The 14,004-nt window shown below is 40.0% G+C and overlaps 1 protein-coding gene and 1 pseudogene across 2 annotated transcripts in view; one reads left to right on the forward strand and one right to left on the reverse strand.

Annotated features, from left to right (window-relative positions):
• Usp7 (Ubiquitin-specific protease 7) overlaps positions 1-14,004 on the reverse strand; it is a 458,856-nt gene that overhangs the window by 15,221 nt on the left and 429,631 nt on the right. For both annotated transcript variants that reach the window (XM_067150095.2, XM_067150096.2), the window contains exon 22: positions 11,924-12,023. In XM_067150095.2, coding sequence (XP_067006196.1) covers positions 11,924-12,023 — 100 coding nt within the window. The remainder of the gene's footprint in view (positions 1-11,923; positions 12,024-14,004) is intronic.
• Positions 858-1,795, forward strand: LOC137501185 (piggyBac transposable element-derived protein 4-like; annotated as a pseudogene).

Below are 14,004 nucleotides of genomic sequence, written 5' to 3' on the forward strand. Positions count from 1 at the left end.
TGACCTACTTCAATAATATTAGGTGCAAGACGAAGACTTAAAAATATTTTCACGGAGTGACACCGCTACCTTGGAAAAAAATTCTAGAGCAAGAACCATCATACCGTGTGCAGGGGTGTACCCTGAATCGCAGAGTGACCTATAATTTTGACACTTTCCGAATATCATTCCTCAACTTCAAATTTGATATATTTATATCTGTCTTATGACTTGAAACAAGGTCTTGAAACATGTGCGCTGAGGGGAAATGCAATTCAGTCATACTGGATGTAGCCACTGGTTCGGAAGTCATACCAATAACATGCTCGATGTACGCCTCTAACCTAAGACATATATATATATATATATATATCTCTCAGGAAATTTTTCAAAAGGCTGCTCACACTTATAGAATTCAATCTTAACACAATGCTGTCCGCTCATGTACCGATACGTGTTTCCGAGCACGGTGCTCTGCAGCCGCTCACGTATGAATACGTGTTGGTGCAGTTCTGTTTTCTGATGCCATCTAACGGTTATTGGGGAACTGCTTGCAGATTATCGTTGATGCACCTAAACGGTACAAAATCTATGCTTCTTTTAGTACTGGTTTTCCCTGTTTTATAGTTTCAGTGGCATTTTGTTTTCGCCTTCAAATATCTGCGGTGTATCCATAAATGCTAGTAAGCAAAAATGGCAGCGCCAGTAAACAGTGGATTGACTCCTGGTGATATTATACGTGAATTATACGCTGATAATTTGTCAGATGTTCCCAGTGATTGAGAGGAGAGTGAAGATGAATTGTCTTATGATAATTCTAGTGCTAGTGTCGTGCATTTATGTGGAAGTCATGCTGTGAATGACACGTTTATTGCACCATGCGAGCAGTCAGAACTGTTGCTTCAGACAGCGAAGATAATCTAGATGTAAGTAATGTTGATAGTATTCTCCCGATTTCTGGCAGTGAGTTGTCTGATCAGGATATTATACTGGTTTTAGAGCCTTTTTTGGGGATGCCTGGTGTTAAAATTTTGCCGAGCGAACCTGAAAATGTAGGATGTGTTGTCAAGTTGTTCATTGGTGATGATCTGTTGGAGTATATGGTAGAGGAATCAAACAGATATCATTACCAGAATGAATTGAGATATAAAATCTCACCAAAAACTTTAAAGTGGACAGATATAACCGTGAATGAACTCAAAAAGTTCTTGGGACTGTTACTTTTAATGAGACAAGTACGTAAAGACTCAATCAATGATTACTGGACCACAGATCCCCTGACTGAGACACCAATATTTTCTAAGACGATGAGTAGGAATAGATTTAGACAAATATGGCAAGCATGGCATTTTAGTAACAATGAAGAGCAACCAGAAAATTCCAGTAGAATAAACAAAATCGAGTATGTTCTAAATTATTTGCTACAGAAATTTCAGACAGTTTGTAAACCTAAACAGCAGTTGTCACTTGATGAATGTATATGGCCTTCTTGTCCGAATGTTGTGTGAATCAGTCAGTGGGTATATTTGCAACATGGAAATATATTCCGGGCAAGGGAAAAAATTGGAGGACACTATATTGTCCGTGATGGAAACTAGTCAATTTGTGGCATCATGTGTATATGGACAATTATTACAATAGTGTACATATTGCTGAGGTTCTCCTCAAGCATGGTACTAGAGTTTATGGGACAATTAGGTTGAATAGGGGCCTTGCTCAGTGTCTAAAATCTGTGAAACTGAAAAAGGGAGAGACGAAATTTCAGAGAAAGCAGGATGTACTTGTTCAGGTATGGAAGGACAAGCGAGATGTGTGAATGATATCAACAATACATTCATCAGCTATAGTGCAGACTGGTAAACCAATTGAGAAGCTGGAATCTGGTGTTGATTATAACCAGTTCATGAAGGAAGTAGATCGTGCAGATCAGTACCTCTCTTACTGTCCAATGCTTAGGAAGACAGTGAAGTGGACAGAGAGATCCATCATGTACCTTCTGAACTGTGCTTTATTTAATTCATTTAGAGTGTTTAGAGAGGTAAATCCTAAAATTGCCGTACAAAGTGTACCTGCATGCTGTTGCTAAGGAATGGCTGAGTGACAGCGCTACCCCACAAACTGACCCTGACACTCAGCAACGACCAACTGGACCTCCATCTAAAAGAGCACCGAGGCAAGACCCCCCAGGCAGACTTTCAGGAGATATGAAGAAACATATCATAGACAAAATTGTGAGTACAGGTGTGAAGAAAATTCTCCAGAGACCCTGCAGAGTTTGTACTGCAAAGAAACTGAGGAGTGAAACACGCTTCATCTGCAAGTTCTGTGAGGTGCCACTGCACAGAGGAGCATGTTTCGAGAGGTACCACACCTTGAAGAACTACTAAAAAGGTTAGTGGAAAGATATGATAAGTTTCAGTGCATTCTCATTCCAGGCTTAGGAATTACAATAAGTTGAATGATACCCTGCAACAACTCCATGTTTCAGCCAAAACCTTCCAGCCACAGGTGCCAGTTACATGTCAGATGGGCTGGACAGCAATGTGTTAATAAAAACATTAAAAGAAAAGGTTACTATATTTATTCATTATCTTTCAATCAATTCTTACTTCTTTCCGGATATTTTCCCACCCCTTTCGTTCAATTCTGCAATCGTCATTGTATCTATATTATTTCCGATCTCTTTCAAAATATCAGCAGAATATGGTAATTCCATTTTCATGCATTTCAAGTAACAGTTTCATTTCGAATATAAAAATGTAGAAATACTCCGTATAAGTGCCACGTAAAACAACTGAGAAGCGGTAAGTGTGTTCTGCCTGTTACCATCATATTGCCTAGCACAATTTTTGCGCAATACATCCCTACTGTCACTCTGTGACTGCATTACTTTATAAGCTATAATGCAGAGCAAAATTGTGTACCTATAGCAACGAAATTACTGCTAAACCAGCAGCAGCGACAATACTGTATATGGCAATCGCAAACAGAGTGACACTGATCCTGGCTGAACTCCATTTTCCTGAACATGATATTGGGAATATGCCCTTACACGGATTGAACAGAGGGACAAACATTTCGCAATAAAAACAGTCAATTTGTCTCAAAATTTCCAGTGATGCAGGACTAAAAGGATGCCATATTGGCAGGTTGTGCATAGGCATTTTCTAAATAAATAAAAAAACAGCTACCAAGCGCTGTTTCTGGAGAAATGCAGCCTGGATAGATTTCTCTAGGTGTACCAAGTGGTCTGTGGTCTTCTCCTCAAGCCTAACAAAGATCCGAAGTATGTAGGAAGTTACAGACGTATTTGTCTCACTAATTGCCTTGTAAACTACAGTAAAACCTCATTAAGACATTTCTGCTGGGGACAAGGAAAAAGAATGTATTGAGCAAGGTAATGTACTAATGAATACATGAATAAAAACCATCGAACAGGGACATGGAAACAGTAGATAAGTCTCTTCCGACATGAGAGCATTTTACATCGTGTATCCATGGGTAGCGTGGAAACAGTATCTACCATTTTTAAACATGAGGTGAGTATTAAATGGTCTGAAAACCTTTCTGCTGGGGCTTATGAATAACAGTGCACTGAAAGGTGTGAAAACACCAGACAACAAATATGAAAACAATTACATGGGGGCCTGTAAAAATATCAAGGATTACTGCAGATCTCACTCTTTCTAAAACAAATGTTGGTCGAAGACTTTTATTTCAGACCAGTGGGTTATCTGAAAGATGGGCCAAGTGCGTAGAAGCTGATAGCCATAGAATTTCCCTTGAAAATTACGTGTTTTCTTTACCATAAAAATAACACGAAAGTAACTGTCATAACTAAGTGTTGATCAACACAACAGTTACCGACAAGCATTATTTTCTGATCACACTATATTTCACACCAGTGGGTTGTGTATGTTGGGTATTCAGTTCGAAGGCTGGTTTCATCCTCCAAAGCTCCAGGCGTCACTGAAGAGGTATACTAGGGAAATGGGGAGAGAGGTAGTTTTCTGTTGCTTTCCTCACTGAGCCAGAAGTTGCTACTGCACGACAGTCTGCCAAGCCCACTGAAAATGCATGCACCAACCAACCCTATGAGCGATATTTTCACACCATTCATAACAGGGACTGAGTGTATAAGGAATTATATTACTAGCATCGCTCATCTCAGTCACTTTCATATTGTCAAAGCCAAGGATGACACTGAGGCAGATCAATGAAAGTAACAAATTGCTGCAGCCCACACCAGAAGACACAGTACACTGTAGACACTACATCTCACCAGCAAGGGTTATTAAGCATTATTTTTTGATCCCATTCTAGACAATGAATTGGAGGTTACACTTGACCATGTGCGACTGCGAGAGAAATACTTGGCCGCCATTTTGAACCTGACAAACCTTCAACCAACCCTAGTAATCAACTCGAAGGTGCGAGTTTTGACATTCGCGCCACCTCTGCGCACTGAAGATGCGGGCTGATGCCAGTCCACATCCTGACAGGTTTAAAATTTGTCTTCATTAGTAAGAAATTTCATGACTTTTCCATATCCATAACTAGGCTTTCACACGAGAAATATGCAAAACACCAGTCAATTTCACACAGTGATGTTCCAAATCCAGATAAAGGCTATCACGCAAAAAATATTTGCTACCCTTCACTGTACCACTGAACAAAAATAAATTTCTAACTTCTGAATGGAATGCAAAATACAAGCAAAAATAGGTTCACTGTGTTATTCAGCAATCTTGCTGCCAACCAACAAGTAAAACTGAACATTCCTGAGGCTAATGGCTTGCTTCACAAAGGTGCAACTTACACTGTGAAGTTATTCAAGGCCTTTTCCCGTTATCACGCAAATGTGGTGATGGCTCTTACCCGAGTTTGAAATCACGTTCCTTTCACAAAGGATGACAAATAACATTTTCAGTGTTAGGAAAAATATGATCGTTCTAAATGTAATAGTTAAAATTCTTGACTTGATAAGTCAAGTATTTTTATGTAGATTTAATACGATCAGGATCAGGACTTTGAATTTACGACGTGCTAAGCAGGAAAAAGTGTCAGTGAGGAATTCACTGTATTTGAGAGGATGATGAATCACCGACCTGTGTGGTGTTTGGAGAAAAAGAGTACTTTTGTCCGAGTACCAATGTGGTGGGCTGCCCGCTCCACCACAGACTACTTGGTACACCTATTTAGGAAAGGCCTATGCACAACATGCCCATATGGCATCCTTTCAGTCACCACTGTAATGAAAATTTGCCCTCTGTCCAAATTTGCTTGAATACCCCAAAAAGGCATTAAAAGGGTATCCTCACTGACGTGTTTCAACATCTGGTTATGGAGATTTTCTGGTCCCGGAGCAGTGGCCTTGCAAAGCGCCAAGGCGCTGTGGAGTTCCCACAACGTAAAGGGCACGGTATAGTCTTCTGAAGTTAGAGTGGTGAAACTAAGATGATGATCTGCCTCCCGCTTCAGAGCCAGGAAATCAGGATGGTAATTCCCAGATCCAGACACATCTGCAAAATGACTTGCTAGATGTTAGTGACGATACTGACTGCAATGGAACTTCGCGGTACTGAGGATGACCCTTGTTCACCCGAAATGTGTTTTAAGTTTAGTCCATTCTTGAGATTACTGTGCATGTGATGTCACAGATAACTGATCTGATTATCTGTGAAAGGCAACTTCAGGAAAATACAGAGAGCAACAGAATCCTCTCTTCTTAGTCTTTTACGACCTGGAAAAGGCATTTGGCTCTGTTCCAAGACCTGCTTTGTTGGCAGTACTGAAACACTTTGGCTGTCCTCAGCATTTTGTTGATCTGGTCCAGACCCTCCATGATGGCATGACTGGACAGGTTTGCCATCAGAAAAGGATTTCGGATGAATTTCCTATTACTCATGAACTGAAAAAGGGATGTGTTCTTGCTCCAATGTTATTTGCATTATATTTGGCTGCCATGCTAATGGATCTTCTACGAACCCAGGTGTGGAGGTTAGGTATCGTTTCGATGGAAGGCCTTTCAACCTAGCAAGACTTTGCTCCCACAAAGGTAACCAAAATGATGTATGCAGATGATGCTACATCACCTACACTCACACCAGAGGAATTGCAACAGTCAGTCTCTGCAAGAGTGCACGTGATCGTTTGGGTTTCACTATTAATGTTCAAAAGAAAACCCTTCCACATTTCAACATTTCCATCTCAGATACTCCACTGGAGCAGGTATGCCATTTTTCATACTAGGTTAGTATCCTATCTGTGCACTGTAACAGTAAGCAAGATGTGGAGAAGAGAGCTCAAGCAGCAATTGGACGACTATCACAGAGGGTGTTCATGAATAATGACCTGACCGTGAAGACTAAACTCATGGTGTACCATGATGTTGTCATCACAACATTGCTGTATGGTTGTGAAACCTGGACCCTTTACCGACATAACTTGAAAAAGCTTGAACGCTTCCACCAACGAAAACTTCGACCCATCCTTAGGATCAAAAGGGAAGATCATGTCACCAACATTGCTGCTCTTGAGAAAGTGCATGCCAATAGCATACAATCGTCCATCCTTGGTCATAAGCTTAGATGGATTGGCCATGTCCGTCAGATGAGTGATACCAGATTTCCACGCCAAATCCTGTATGGTGAACTTTGTTCCGGCACCAGAGCCCCCGTGAGACGCTACAAGGACCAGCACACTATGAAGATGACAGGTCCCAATCCACAAACCTGGGACAAGCTTTCTCAAGACCATTCAGTTTGGCACTGGACCATCCCTGCTGTTGTCAATGTTTTTGAAGGGTAACGACGCATATGTGAAGAGAGCAAGAGAGAAGCATGAAAACTCTGTGCAGCAAAACCATGCCCTCCTCTAAGAATTCTGTGCAATCTGTGTGGACACTTACTCCAAGCTAGAATTAGTCTGTTCAACCATTGAAAGTAGATCCACAGACAGACATAGATTTACTGGAAGAAGTTAATTACTCAGAAACGAGTTAAAACCGATGATGATAGTTACAGCATCGTCTACACTCAGGCTATTTACATCGTTAAACACAGCTAGTGATAAGAACATTGGCCAACTGCATTTTTAACCTTTTCCGGCTTATTGTAACTGGTCCAACATCGAGGTCAGCTCGACATTGTGTTTCATTCTACTTGATAAACTATTTATTGAAATTCTTTGACCTGATTGAGGTCGATCGATATCCCTAGAGTTTCTAGAGCAAATTTTTGTACACAAAGGAAGCTGTTCTGTTATCTCCATGGAAATAATACGGGATATATGTAGCCGTGTATCGTCATGGTTACCCGCGGCCTGTCAGCTGTTTACATTGAGTAGTGTTGCACACGTGTTGTACAAGGCATGTTTATCTGTGAATGCGAATTGTCTCAGTTGAATTTGTGATATAAAAGTGGCAAATATGAATGAAGAAGAAATACGTATGCACATTTACTTAGACAGCATTGACGATGAATATTTATTTGAATTAGACGAAGCATTTAGAGAACTGTCAAGTGAAGACGTAGTGAACTCCAGCATTGCAAGTTGTCAATTTTTTGTGGTAAGGCTCAAAGGATACAATGTATCCACAAAGGGAGTCCTCCAAAACATACAGAGTCCCCACTTAGTTTGTTTCTTGGGGTTGTAGGTTATAAAGAATACTCTTGCCTTGAAACCAACAATACATTTGTCAACTGACAAGTTTGGCTCAGGTATGAAATATTCCCTACCAGTAGAGGCAATTGGGAGTTACAAGTGGGGGAGAGGACATCAAAATTGGAAAGAAAAACCTACAAAATGGTATGGTTTTTAATGCCCCATGAGCAAATTTCGATAGAGACATAAAGATTGAGTCTACCGTCTTTAGTGCGGTAATAATAGTACTATACAATAAAACGTACATGAAAGGGACAATAATTACACATGTATTACAATTAAATAGAAGTTTGGCGTGATTATAGAATTAAATTATAATTTAGTATTTGACTACATACTAACAAAGTAACAGACATTAGATAGAACTGCACAGACACATTTACAGAGAGAAACTGGCAGACTAACGAATGTGTGCGACAAGCGGATGAATCACACCTAAGTGTCCATGACCTTGGGGAAAACAGACCCCCGCTACCCTTAAACACAGTACATACTACACGCTGCCACACAAGTCTCCACTACTTCCTGTCGCGCTGAACGAATCGGTTAGCTGCAACGAACGACATTTTGTGCACATTTCCGCTGAGTATTTTTCTTAATAATTAAAGAAATTAAAGGAAGGAATTAGCTGAAAAAATAATAGGGACTGTATAAATTCCTTCTTTTATAATTCCTAGCTAGAGGCAATTTTTAAAAATAACTGGTAGGTTCTTCAGTCTGTCGAAACTTAAAAATAGTCAGGTGGCTAAAATTGAATAAAAATTATTTTTTTCCTCCAGAAAGTGGAGAGGAGGGCGATTTCCCCCCCCCCCAATCGCCACTACTATTCCCTACATTTACCAAAACATATTTTAAAAAATTACAGACTTTCTGAGTTCTGGTTCTAAGGCTGGTACCTTAATTTTAAGGGTTTTCTAAATGGAGCATTCATAATATTTGTAAAAAACGTTTCCTAGCGAAAATTTCACTGAAAAAAGGCACACAACAAATAAATGCTTTAGACCAGTAATCTTTCATATCTGGCAAATGAGACGTTAGACTTTTGTGTAAAGCTGTAAATAACTCACTAGACTCATATTTATAGAATATAATAATCATAATACTAGAATATAGTTACGAATGCAAGTTCTGAGTTTAATCAGACTAGGTAAAAATGTGCAAAACTAATTTGGACCAGACTGTTGGAACATGTGACAGAAAATTGGACTGCAAAAGGTTAAGAATCCATCGGGGAGGAGCCTCAATGGATTTTTGTTTCAAGAAAATAAGAATAATGAGGAAAGGGTCACTGTCACAGAGGTCATCGTGTACATACCACCAAAGCAGGCAAACGAGCATACGGTTGCATAGACTAACGTCAATGCGGGCAAAGGGTACAGTGGGCTGTGTTGAAATATGTTGGTTCCCCTGTATTCAAAATGCGTAAATCCAGCTCCCCTATAAACTGTTCCAACTCTCTTCCTCTGGAGCAAGGAACTTCAGAGCCCCATAAAGGGTGATGAGCGTCAAAATCACCCAATAAAAGGAAGGGAGGTGGGAGCCAATCTACAAGATCAATTACTAATGGATATTAAGGGGGTGGCCTGTTGGGAAATAAACATTGCAAACTGCAGTTATGACGGGCAATGAAACACGTACCGCTATTGCCTTCAGTTGGGTTCTTAATGGGACCTCTTCGCTATAGATGTCAGAACAAGTGAAAATACCAATGCCGCAGGTAGCCCGTTGGCATAATCCCGTTCCATCAAGTATAGTCCAACATTTCTCAAGACCGTATGATGATGTAGTCTGAAATCATTTTCCTGAATACGGATTATACTCGTCACAAACTGACAGACTGCCTGACTGACGACTGGCTGGCTGGCACAGCTCGGTAGGATGCTTGTCAGTGACATGGTGCGGACTATTTGAAAAAAATAATAGGTTTTAAGCGGTGAGACACTGTCTAACCTACAGTAAAATCTACATCTCAAGATGGAGATAAATGCTCGACATTCATCACCTCATCATCGGAAAATGTGATGTATGCTTCGAGCTTTCTAGATGCTTTTCAGGAGATGGGAGTCTCCTCCTATGAGGGAGCATGCAGGTTTTCCAGCAAGTGGATCTGCTAGCGCTGAACAGACCCTCCAGATTGAGGGCACGTTTCACTATTCGCAGGAGGGGTAGGGGAGCGCCTGGTGAGGGCGCCCTTCTTCCCCGCTTTCTCTTTGTGTTTAGATGGGCTGGGAAATGTACTTCCAGCCCTGGTTGACTATGCCGCCTCAGGCAGTTTGGGCACGGCTTTTGCAGACATCTTGGGGAAGGGAGACTTGGCCTTCTCCACCCCCCCCCCCCCCTCGTATGCTGGCTTTGGTGTTGTTTAAAGGAGCAATTACCGCCTTGGGCGCAGCAACTTTCGCACGTGTTGAAGCAAACGACGAACCTGGTAGACTATGTGCTACAGTATCACGGTAAAGTGTAGTGTTTTTGAAGAAGCATTCATGGAATTAAACTTAGTGTGCTTCCAGGTAAGAGACACTATCCTGGGTTTTGATCTCCTGGATCACCTTTACACCGAGATAAACTGGACCGTTTCTATCTTGAGGAGAATAAAGAACACAGCAGTTAGTGCACTTGTTTGGGTGTGTGCACATTTCTGCGCAGTGAGCTCCTCTTCCTCATGTATCATATGCAGACGGATTCGAACAACACACCATGTGTCAGAATCTTAGGCACTGATAGCACCGCATGGTAGGTGGAAATTACGGCTTCACTTCACAATGATAGGTTGTAACTTTGACTTTCTCTGGCAACAATGACAATTAAGAGTCAGTGAACGCACCTGTGCGATGTCTTCACCATTGACTTAACAAGTAATGCGCTGGAAATGTGCCACGTCACAGTGCTTCATGTCTTCCACTAACTCATCATTGGTATTCAAGATGAAATCGTAGCAGAAGGTGACTCCACGAACCAGATTCAAGGACTTTTGCTCTTCCACTTTGATTGGGATTTTGCCAAAGTGATTGTACTTGAGCAACTAATCAGCATGAACTGCAGAGCGGATCTTCAATAACAAGCTACCATTGCAAATTTTCTTTATGTCTTCAGGTTTGCCATAGACACCTACAATGTGTCTACATAACAAGGTAGACTTCACCAATTTAATATCTTGCTCATGTTTTGTGGTAGCAAATAGGAACCTACGGTACCTGGAACCCATGCTTTCATGCTGCGCTTGTTCCCAGGTGTTGCCCCCAGTTTCAGATTGACCATGAATGTCGAATATATTTAATTGCATTAAGCTGCGAGTGTGCAGTTACAAGGACAGAATAGTAGTAGTTGTTCCTCTCTTCAAACTTATACAAGAAGCTTTGGTGCAATATGGAGCAAAACACCTAGAGGAAAGGTTTTGCAAGAGTGAACATAGCACTGAAATTTGGGAGGAAAGGAAATCGAAACATTGGTGTGGAATTTTAAAAGCCAACTTGTGGGTTCTATTATAAAGTAAAGCACTCTACATGAATGACATGAATTCAAAGTACTTGGCAAAGGGATCAATTTAAATGAGATTTTGAGCAAAACTGTGTCAAAAAAACTGATTTCTGTTTTTAGGGAAGTTGTTTCGTATTGTATTGTGTCAAGAACTACCTGCATCCAGTATTTCTTGTGAGAGAGGGTTTAGTTAGGTGAACCTAATAAAATAATGAGGTCAATGGTGGGGTTGGTCAACCTTAATAACTTAATGTTTATCAACATGAGACCCATCATTAGAGAATTTTGATCTATCCAGAATTTTCAGTGCTCGAACTAAAAGATATGGGCACGGATTTAAAGCAGACAAGACACGCAATGCTGATTTGTAAAGACTTAAATTTTAGGCATGATAACTTATTGTCTTTATTTGCTGTAATCCTTGAAGGATAGCCTGTACGCTAAGTTAAGTTTGTACTTTTTATACCAGTAACTATAATTTAAGCCCAAAATATTTAGGTCTATGCATCACAGTGTATCCGTGTTATTATAGGAACTACATCAGAAACCAGAAGAAAACAATTCTAGCCCTGGATGTATCATAGAAAAACTCACCCTGATCAATTTACATTTTAAGTACAACACTATCAGCTTCCAAAGGTATAAAATATAATTCAGTTCCAAATGTACTATTCCAGACATTTTTTTGATATTATTTCTTTTTCACTATGGTATTCCACATTCACTGGCCAACAATGACAGGCTGCCTAGTTCAATACGCAACATGGTTTAAATCACATATAATTTCTCAGTAATATGTTACCTTGGTTGGGTTGGCATTTGAAGTCCATCAAGTTTATCCGATAGTCTGTTTCTTCAGTTATGAACTGTGGCCTACCCATCATCACTAAAGCAAATTTAAACTGAAAGAGAAAGAAGAAAATAGGAGGATTACAATAGAATTTAATCGACAACATTACTTACATATTGTTAATTCTACTTTCAACAGATGTAATTTGGTGATATACAATGCTATACAAATGTATTCTTAAAGGGAACAAATAACAATCCATACATATCATACGAAACCTTATTTCCAGCAGAGGTCCAACCATCCTAAACGAAGTTCTTGCAAGATTTAAATATCTATATATATATAAGAGTTCTGTCTGTATATTGCTCAGAATTTAAAAAGGATGATATTTCTGTATCAGTCGTGCCCGCAGTAACAAGGAAATGCACTTTTTAATTTTCCGTCATTTCTGTCTATCTGTATGTACAGTATGTACACACATCATGAGAAAATGCCTGAAGAGAATTTAATGAAAATCTGTATGCAAAGTCGGGGAATAAGTCTCTACAATCTAGGCCATAAATAATTTTATTCACGCTGAGTGAAATGGTAGTTTAGGGGAAGGCCTAAAAATTAATTCTCAAATATTTGTTATAAATGGTCCTATCTTAATGAAAATCGGTATCCAAAGTCGCGGAATAAGTCACTATAATCTAAGCTATAAATAATTTTATTCACGCTGAGTGAAATGGTAGTTGAGCGGAAGACCTAAAATTTAATTCTCAAATATTTATGTTATTAGTGGTCGTATTGACATATACCACGTAACTAATGTTATATAGTATTACATTTCCAATCATTTATGTCTTATACATTGTTACAGTACCGGCTATGTTCACAGAAATATTCATGAATTTGAATTTTTTCCTTGCCTAAGTCCATATCGGCGCCGAGTCGCAAGAAAATGGATAAACAGAATTTAATGAACATCGGTATGTAAATTCGGGGAATAAGGAACTACAATTCACGCTATAAATAATTTTATAAGACGCCCTAATATCGCAGAGTCGAAAGAAAACTAAATGTGAAAGCCTACAATATAGAAAGCTCATAAAATTGATCAACAATAACATTACACTGACCACTGTTTGTTCTGATGTACTTTGCGTCTTCTGTTGCCACTCATCTCCAATAGATAGGATTACTACAGTGTACAGAGTACTTTTTTAAAAAAATTTGCCTTACGTCACACCGATACAGATAGGTTTTATGGTGACGATGGGATAGGGAAGGGCTAGGAGTGTGAAGGAAGCGGTCTTGGCCTCAATTAAGGTACAGCCCCAGCATATGCCAACTCGCCCGGTCGTACCGAGTGTAACAGCCTGCCTGAATATTGGCGGGAAGTAGCTGGAAGTAGTTAGATAACTTTCTTCTTTAGCATGCCATTCGTCTGGTTCATAAATGTTCTGATACTAATGGTGCGTAACACACTGGTTCATCACAGCAATCCAGCTATTCAATCCCTACTCTGAGGCACTGATTGGAATGAGCAGTGTGCACATTTAAAGGAATAATGGCAGAGGAGTGTTCACAGCTGTCTGCGGCCTGGTCATTCCAGCTCCAGCTCTGGAAATTTGCACGGTTAGATCGGCACCATAGTACTGTTTGCTAAAAGTGAGAAAAATGTCCAGTTTTTCATTTGATAGAGTATTTTCTTCTTCTTCTTTTATGACCACATAGGATCACTTTAGTCAGTCCGTCTTTCAGGTCTCTTTGAAGGGATTGTTCGGGCTTTGCGGTCCTCCCAGTACTTCTTCAGACGCTCCGATCTTCGTGCCCTTTCCTCAGTCGAAAATGTGCGTGTTGTTGGTTTGTTTTGTGTAAGAGTAAAGCGGAGGTTTGTATTCTTGAGTTTTGTATTCAATTTTATCTTATTTGTGGTGTCTTCTGTTGTAAGGCCTATTTCCTTCAGATCCTCTCTTACTTCTCTGATCCATTTACATCCTGTTGTGGTATTTTTTGAGACAAGATTGTGTTGTACTAGTTGTTTCAGAAGTCTCGAATCCTGCATCCTCATGATATGTCCAAATAATCCCAGTCTCCTCTTATGC

This window comes from Anabrus simplex, chromosome 6 (assembly GCF_040414725.1).
Source record: "Anabrus simplex isolate iqAnaSimp1 chromosome 6, ASM4041472v1, whole genome shotgun sequence".
In the NCBI taxonomy this organism is placed as follows: domain Eukaryota; kingdom Metazoa; phylum Arthropoda; class Insecta; order Orthoptera; family Tettigoniidae; genus Anabrus; species Anabrus simplex.